Source organism: Physeter macrocephalus, chromosome 14 (genome assembly GCF_002837175.3).
Source record: "Physeter macrocephalus isolate SW-GA chromosome 14, ASM283717v5, whole genome shotgun sequence".
NCBI classification, from domain to species: domain Eukaryota; kingdom Metazoa; phylum Chordata; class Mammalia; order Artiodactyla; family Physeteridae; genus Physeter; species Physeter macrocephalus.
This window is the reverse complement of record NC_041227.1, coordinates 41642108-41650325: the sequence shown is the minus strand read 5'-3', so window position 1 is coordinate 41650325 and position 8218 is coordinate 41642108. Positions and strand designations below refer to the sequence as shown.

The window sequence follows — 8218 nt, the reverse complement described above, 5'->3', positions numbered from 1 at the left end:
GGGGAACCGGGTTCGCGCCCCGGTCTGGGAGGATCCCACATGCCGCGGAGCGGCTGGGCCCGTGAGCCATGGCCGCTGGGCCTGCGCTTCCGGAGCCTGTGCTCCGCAACGGGAGAGGCCACAACAGAGGGAGGCCCGCATACCACGAAAAAAGAAAAAAAAAAAAAGGTCCAGCTGTTTGACAACACCTAGTCGGGGCCCCAGAACAGGTGGAACAGACCTGTTCCCACTCCAGGGTGAGCCCAGCTGTGCTGATCTGAAGGGAAGCCACACAGCCACGCCTCCGGGTCAGCCTCAGACCCATGACTTGATAATGGACTCTTGCTGTGATGCACTGCAGAGGTCAAGGGGGGTTTGTAGTGCAGCATTTCTGTGCTGATCAGTACACCAAAATTCACCAAACTGAAGCGATATTTCTAGGGTTTGGATATTTTGTAGAAATATGTGGTTACTGTTGTTGATTTTGTAAAAGAACCAACTATTATGCCCCTAACACTCTCATAAGCCTTTGAACTTCACAAGCATGTGCAAACACACACACACACCATCAACACGTTGATATTACCTAGAGAAGTTTAATTCTGGGCTGCTCTGAACATAATAATCCCCCTATCCTGCATGCCTGTCAGGAAGGAGTAATGCTTACTGCTATGTGTCACTGATATTTTGAGGCTGCTTCTTACGCAGCAAGAGCTAATTGATACAAAATCTTTGCCTTGTGTCTTCCTTTAATTTTGGAAAATGTTTCTCCATTATTTCTTCAAATATTTCTATCTTTTTCCTTTTCTTTTCCTTTGGTGTTCCTAGGTTCGCAGTTCTACAGATGTTTGTACTTCAACTTCTATCCTTAAATCACCCGAATTTCTCTCTCTTACCTCCTCATCCTTTCCTGCTGCCTCTGCATGCATTCCCCAGTGCTGAGACTTGGATTAAGGAGGAGTCTCAGCATGTGTATCCCAAAGGGCCCTGCTTCTCCAAACCAGGTAATCCCAGAAAACATTCTGGGTTTTGTGGAAATCAAGAATTTCTAAAATACGTGTCCATTTTTCTATTGCGTGCTTCTACTGTGTATATTTTCACTCCCTACTGATTTGGGATGACTAGTGACTAGGCTAAATCTGGAGTGGTTCCTCCAGGACACGGTGACACAGGACAGGACACTCCTGGTTGTGACTGACCTTAGGGAGTGGGCCATCGTCCCCAACCTGCTAACGTGGGTTCGCCAATGACAACAGTGGAGGGCATAAAATTCACCAGCCGCACCAAGACCCTCACACGGCCCAGGACCCTGAGCCTCAGCTCGGTGAAGGGGCCATGGTTTTAACCCCATATTCCCAGAGAGCGGGAGCCAGAGGCAAGATGCGGGCCAACAAAATATCCTCACTGCGGTTCACACACCTCGAAATATTGGGCTTCCTTAGAAAGCATTTCCCAATCTTGGGCACAGGTGCCAACCAGCTGGGGACTTTGTGTGTTTCTGACATCAGGTAGCAGAGACGGGGGGAGTGGGTCTCTAGCACATGAGTGAAATGAAGCCACTGGGGTTGCCAAGGTAGAATGAAATGAAACAGAGCAGATGGCAGGCCTTGCCCAGGGGAATGGGGGTTGGGCTGAAGATGCTCACCTGTGAGCAGAGCCCGCCGGCCCTCAGGGCAGGGCTGCTTTTCCTGGGCCAGCATGCAGCCCAGAGCAACGACCACAGAGCTAAGAGCTCTAAGCCAAGGGTGGGCAACAGGCTGGCTTTGCTGACCATAAGACTCACCCTGTCAGTGTGTACGTGCCCCTATCAGGGCGGGAAGATGTTACAGACTCTACACACAGGCTGGACAAGGAGCCAAAACTGACCCGGGCCGCTGTCTTTGTGACCTGCCCGGTGGAGCTGTCCTCGGTGTTCCTGGGAAATGCTGTCCAATCAGCACTGATGACCACTTCAAGGGAACCAACCGGCCAGGAAAGGATAGACTAACCACCATGGACACGCAAACCAGATCCCCGAACTCAAAAGGCGGAGGGAAGACCCCTCAGCCCCTCCCTCTGAAGTCCTCCTCCAGACAGCGTCCCATGGCCTCTCTGTCCTGCTTAGGGCCCCAGGCCCCCGCCCCTCGGCCCCTCCAGGGCTGCCCCCACCAGGACCCGGGAAGAGAGAGGTGCTCATGGGGGGCTCGGTCACCTCAGGGCCTGTCCCAGGGCTAGTGATCAGTGTTGACGGCCATGGAGGCCAGGCTGGGTGCCGATGGGGGAACACAGGGGTCAGGGAGCAGGAGGGGAGGGGGTGACTGGAGCTGCCATCTTCTGAGCTGACCCCAGAGGCCCTGAGGAGATTTCTCATCAGTCAGGCAGCTCCAGGGCAGATGGCCCCATGGGGATCCACAGAGGACAGAGCCTTCTGTCATCTTTGTCACCCACCTCCCACCCCTGTGCCCGGGCATCAACCCACCACCACCACCGCAGAAGGGCCACTCACTGTGCATCTGGCCTCAGGGATGGACACAGAAGGGACACAGGTGGCTGTCGCCTGGCAAAACTGTCTGGATTCCTTTTGAGTGGAATGGATGGGGCCCTGGAGAGATTGGAGAATGAAGGAACAAAAGAATGGAAGAATGGATGCATGTTTGGATGGATGAAAGGAGGGATAAATGCATGGATGATGGAAAGATGGATGGATGCCTGGATACATGGATGGATGCCTGGGTGGATGGATGCATGGATGGTGGAAGGATGGATGGATGCATGGATGGACAGATGATGGACAAATGGAGAATATATGAATGAATGAATGAATGAATGAGTACACACACCAATCATGAGGAGCCTGCAAGAACCAGGAAGGGCACCCTCCCATGAGCTGAGGAGTTTGATTGACTCAGCACCCTGCACCCACAGCCAAGGTGAGAACAACAATGGTAAATTCTCCATCGCTTGTCGCCGGCAGCAACATCCATGGAAATAAACCATCAGGGAGAATACAAAAGTGACAGGGACCCAGAATGTGCTCTGAGATGCCTTTAATTGCTCTGGTGCCACGCAGACCTAGGACTCCAGACTCTCATTCTTCAGGAGAAAAGGAGCTGCTGTGGGAGCCGGGAACTCCTCCCCCCATTTCTGCTGGCAGGTGCTGTTCAGGAGGGTGAACTGGGTCAACCATGGCCGTGAGTCCACAATGAAAGTGCAGCTCACCTGAAGAAAGTAATTTTATGTAAGACATAAAATCAGAACAATGTAACAATGAGAGCGCTTAGCAGGAAGGACTTACCAGGAGCTCAAGGTGCATTAAGAACTAAAGAGGAAAGAAAAGCAGAATCAAACAGTGGCCTGGGTGGAAGAATGGATGCATGTTTGGATGGATGAAAGGAGGGATAAATGCATGGATGATGGAAAGATGGATGGATGCCTGGATACATGGATGGATGCCTGGGTGGATGGATGCATGGATGGTGGAAGGATGGATGGATGCATGGATGGACAGATGATGGACAAATGGAGAATATATGAATGAATGAATGAATGAATGAGTACACACACCAATCATGAGGAGCCTGCAAGAACCAGGAAGGGCACCCTCCCATGAGCTGAGGAGTTTGATTGACTCAGCACCCTGCACCCACAGCCAAGGTGAGAACAACAATGGTAAATTCTCCATCGCTTGTCGCCGGCAGCAACATCCATGGAAATAAACCATCAGGGAGAATACAAAAGTGACAGGGACCCAGAATGTGCTCTGAGATGCGGTTAATTGCTCTGGTGCCACGCAGACCTAGGACTCCAGACTCTCATTCTTCAGGAGAAAAGGAGCTGCTGTGGGAGCCGGGAACTCCTCCCCCCATTTCTGCTGGCAGGTGCTGTTCAGGAGGGTGAACTGGGTAAACCATGGCCGTGAGTCCACAATGAAAGTGCAGCTCACCTGAAGAAAGTAATTTTATGTAAGACATAAAATCAGAACAATGTAACAATGAGAGCGCTTAGCAGGAAGGACTTACCAGGAGCTCAAGGTGCATTAAGAACTAAAGAGGAAAGAAAAGCAGAATCAAACAGTGGCCTGGGGCTGGGCTCCAGAGCTCAAGTCTCCACCATCAAGGCAGGGGCTCCTGAGAGGGTGCCTGGTGGGGCCATCACCTGCCCTTCAGGGTCCCCCCCACCCAGGGCACGTGTCGCTGCCTGAAGGGTCTCTGCCCCGTGAGCTCCTGGGGGAGGCAGCAGACTGCCCAGGAGATGGTCCAGATGGTGCCCACCCCGCCATCAGCTGCAGCTGCAAACCCACCCCAAGGAGAGGCTGCCCCAAGGCTGGGGTCCGGGGAGACCCCAGTCCCACTGAGGGCCTCAGCCTGACTGAGGCCCATCTCCAAGGTTTCAGTCCAACAGACCAGATGTCAGTTCATAGGGTGATGACAAGCGGTCTGACCGACCAGGACTCCTCCTTGCCGCCCAGGAGACCAGAGGGAGGGGTGGCGCGACCAGCAAACTAAACTGTCCTCCTGTCCAGAGGAATCGGAGCAAAGGAAGGAGAGGCCCACAGGGAGAACAGCGTCTTCCTGGACCCGAGTTCTCAGGAAGCGGGAGGCTGGGGCCCAGCTTTGGATGGAGGCTCCATCCAAGAGGGTAGGGCCCATGGGGGTCTGTGGGGTTCTCTGCTGGGCCAGCCGGGCTGTGAGCACTGGGCCCAGCTTGCTGCTGTGCTGGGAGCATCTCTGTACAGGGGGAGCCCTGGGACCTGGCGGGGAGGGGCCAGGCCCTGTCTTTCTGCCCCAGGGTCATCCCTGAGGACTTCCCTAAGCACCTTCCCCTCGGCATGCTGTGAGATAAAGAAAATACGTATATTGGTCTCTGCCTGTATTCCTGGCATAGAACACCTGGATCCCTTGTCAATTTCTAAGTGATAAGAACACCAGGGGCATGTTTTGTTCTACTGAGGTGACTCTGGGTGGGCTCCTGGCTGGGGACTGGTCAGCAGAAAGACCAATGATGACCCATGATGGGGCTCGGGAGAGTCTTGCCTACGTGAGGAAGCCTCCCTAGAATCCTGATGGTGTGGGGTTCAGGGCATCCATGTGGGTGAGCACATCCACATATTGGGGGGAGGGTTGATACACCTCGGTCCTCAGAAACTCCTGTGCTCAGAACCCACCCCCACCTCACCTTGTGTATCTCTGCATCCGGCTGTTCATCTATATCCTTTACCCTATCCTTTAATAAGATGGGAAACGTAAGTATTTCCCTGAGTTCTGTGAGCCACTCGAGCAAATTCATCAAACCTGAAGAGAGGGAGATGGGAACCTCCGATTTGTGGTCAATTGGACAGAAGTTGTGGGCAGCCTGGGGACCTACTCCCTGCGACTGGCATCTGAATGTGTCGGAGTGTCTCGTGGGCCTGAGCCCTTAACCTGTGAGACTTGATGCCACCTCCAGGTAGGTAACTGGTGTCGCCGAGAATTGTTTGGTGGGGGAAAAAACCCACACATTCGGTGACCAGAAGGGTCAGCGGCGAGGTGTTCAGTGTGGGGAATAAAGGAGATGCACGGGAACTGTGTGTTTTCCTAATACACCCTCCTTGATGTGATTTTTCCTTCTCAGATTTGTGATGCTTTGGGTTGATTTTACTCTCAACCCTTTTTCTCTTCCGGGCCTTCTTGCAAGGGGCAGTTGTCAATGTCTTGGTCGTATTTTTTACAAATTGTGCGGCCCAGCTCCAGGTCCATTAAATATATCATTGTCCAGTTCTGTCAAGGAGAAATTAGAAAACAGAAAGTCAGAGAATCCAGTAGAAAAGTGGGCAAAAAACTACAAGATGCACATGAATAATACACACAAACCATGTGTAATTTCTCTGCAAGCACATAACCAACATAAAGATGTCCCTGAGTGCAGCTCCAGCAGCCCTGGACTCTTCCCTGATGCACTCCGCCTGGTGGCAGGTACCCGGGAGCCACATCACCAGTACATGCCAGTGGTGGAGGGGGGTGGTCACGGGAGGTAGGTCCCCGGTGCTGAGAGCACACGCACAGCACACCTGACACGAGACCCTGCTCTCAATCGCATCAGCCAGACACACGGAGGGCATCGCACGGCTCCTTGTAGGGAGGCAGACGGGGGTGCTTGTCCACCGAGCCGCCCTCAGAGCTGCCCTGTCCCTCGGGGGCAGCATCCAGACCAGGACAGGGGGCTGGGGGCTGGATGCCCTGTCTCTCCTGGGGCAGCTGCAGCAGCAAAGGGCTCACCTTGTAAACCTTCATCCAGGTGGATGTTTGTGAACCGAGTGCTGCTCTGTGTGCTCATCAGCGTCTCTAAGAGGTTAACACAAGATAGGATTTCATCCCCTACAGAGAGGTCGTGAAAACTCGGAAGAACTCCAACATGGAGAGGAATGTCACCAGAAACTTCCATAGGGAGGAGCACGGCCCTGACCTGGAATTGTCTAGAAAGCTGGCTTCCTTAGGGGCTCAGGAATGACTGCAGCTGATGCCACCAGCCCCCCCCCCCCACACACACACACACACACGCCCAGCCCCTTGCACTGCCGCTGGACCCTGGGTGAAGACGGGCTTAGGGCCTGGCGGGGGTTAGGGGCAGCCGAGTCTGCAGTGATGCTCGAGGGACCCTCAGCCTCCCCAGGTCCAGAGCTGCGACGCAGCCCAGAGGAGGGCCAGCAGGTCAGGAAATGAGGACCCATTAGGGAAGCCAAGGCCGTCTGTGCAGGGAGGGGGCCAGCCTCCAGTCCCATCAGGAGTGTTTGCAGCGGGGCACCCTCACATCAGAGCCCCGCTGACCTGGGCCGGCTCGGGGCTGGCCATCCGGCAGCCTGGGCCCACGACTACCGCTCACCTTTTGCTGGGCTCGCCTGACCTCCAGCAGCTTGTAGGCGTGTTCCTCCTCATGGGCCCTGTTGAACCAAGCCACAGCGAACTCCACAGACACCGCAAAATAATCGTGGTCCTTACTAATGTCTACAAATTCCTTTTGAATGGTCCGGACGTGAATGCCCACGACAGCGAGCCCCAGAAGCAGAGCTGCCTTTGGGAACATGCTGTCCAGAGTCAGCACGAAAGACAGGTGATGGGGGGCCGGCGGGGCCCTCTGCAGCCCACAGCCCATGCAGCCCTGCGCTCTGGCCTCCCGCTTTGAAGACGCCTGTGCCCAGCTCCTCCTCTGCATCCCCTGTCTGTCCCTCCTGCTGGCACTAAAGAGGCAGAGCAGGGGGTTACATCCCTGCCTCATCACAGAAAGCCTGGACGCAGGGACACGCACGGAGCAGGCTCTGTCCCCCTTGTTTTCAGGGCTTCATCCTGACAGGGCCCCACTCCTCAGGGCCCTGCATCCCCCCTGCTTGCCCTGGGGACTGTGCAGGCAGGGACTGCCAGAGTCCTGTGATTTCCTGAGAGCTCCAGGCAGCCAAGCCTGTCTATGAGCTTGGCTGGAGCCAACACCACCAGCCGGGCACAGGGGAGTACGGGGTGTGCAGCCAGCAGTGGAGGTGTCTAGGAGGAGTTGTGCTCATCACTGCCCTGATAGGAATTACTAACCATAGTTGATTTCCTAATTGTCTTTTCTCTTATCGACTTCCAGCTCAAGTCCACTACAGTCAGAGAATATACTTTCTATTATGTCTTCTCTGAAATTTGTTGAGATTTGTTTTATGGCCGATATTCCACAGGTTCTTTTTTTTTTTTTTTTTTTTTTTTTGATGGAAACCATTTTTAAAGTCTTCAGTGTATTTGTTACAATACTGCTTCTGTTTTAGGTTTTGTTCTTTTGGCGGCAAGGCACATGGGATCTTAGCTCCCCGACCAGGGATTGAACCCACACTCCCCGCATTGGAAGGCAGTCTTAGCCACTGGACCGCCAGGGAAGTCCCCACAGGTTCTTGAAAAGACTGTATGTTCTGCATTTTTCGGGTGCAGAGTTAGGTATTGACGTTTCTCGGGTCGCCCATGTGACCAAACCTTCCACATATTGACTCTCTTTACTTTGTTTTGTTTTACTGAGTTTTCTTTGGTTTGGGTTTGTGTTTTGGTCTGTTGTTCTGTCCATTTATGAGAGATGCATTAAAATCTCTCACTGTGATTATGATTGTGGATTTGCCTGGTCTTCTTTTCTCATAATTCTTGCTGTATATATTTGAGACTCTGTCATTAAGTGCTTGTACAAACAGAACTGTTAGGCCATTTTATCCTCATCAGTCACACCTTTGCATCCCAGTGATGCTGTTGCTCTAGAATCAGCTTTG

General features: G+C 53.4%; 1 protein-coding gene across 1 annotated transcript; it reads right to left on the bottom strand.

Annotated features, from left to right (window-relative positions):
- Window positions 1–3754: 3754 nt before the first annotated feature.
- On the bottom strand, window positions 3755–7017 carry LOC102973956 (probable cystatin-16). The gene is made up of 3 exons (XM_055089872.1): window positions 6817–7017; window positions 5606–5714; window positions 3755–3903 (listed from the first exon to the last, which is right to left on the bottom strand). Exons 1-3 carry the CDS (start codon window positions 7015–7017, stop codon window positions 3755–3757), a joined length of 459 nt encoding a protein of 152 aa, XP_054945847.1.
- Window positions 7018–8218: the final 1201 nt, after the last annotated feature.

What these genes read in the sequence shown, in the direction of transcription:
- LOC102973956 (XM_055089872.1), bottom strand. Translation starts at nt 7,017, where the DNA reads ATGTTCCCAAAGGCAGCTCTGCTTCTGGGGCTCGCTGTCGTGGGCATT. An exon ending in TCAGGCGAGCCCAGCAAAAG is followed by an intron (nt 5,715 to 6,816) that starts GTGAGCGGTAGT and finishes TCTCCTTGACAG; the next exon opens with AACTGGACAATGATATATTT. An exon ending in AGAAGGCCCGGAAGAGAAAA is followed by an intron (nt 3,904 to 5,605) that starts AGGGTTGAGAGT and finishes ATTACTTTCTTC; the next exon opens with AGGTGAGCTGCACTTTCATT.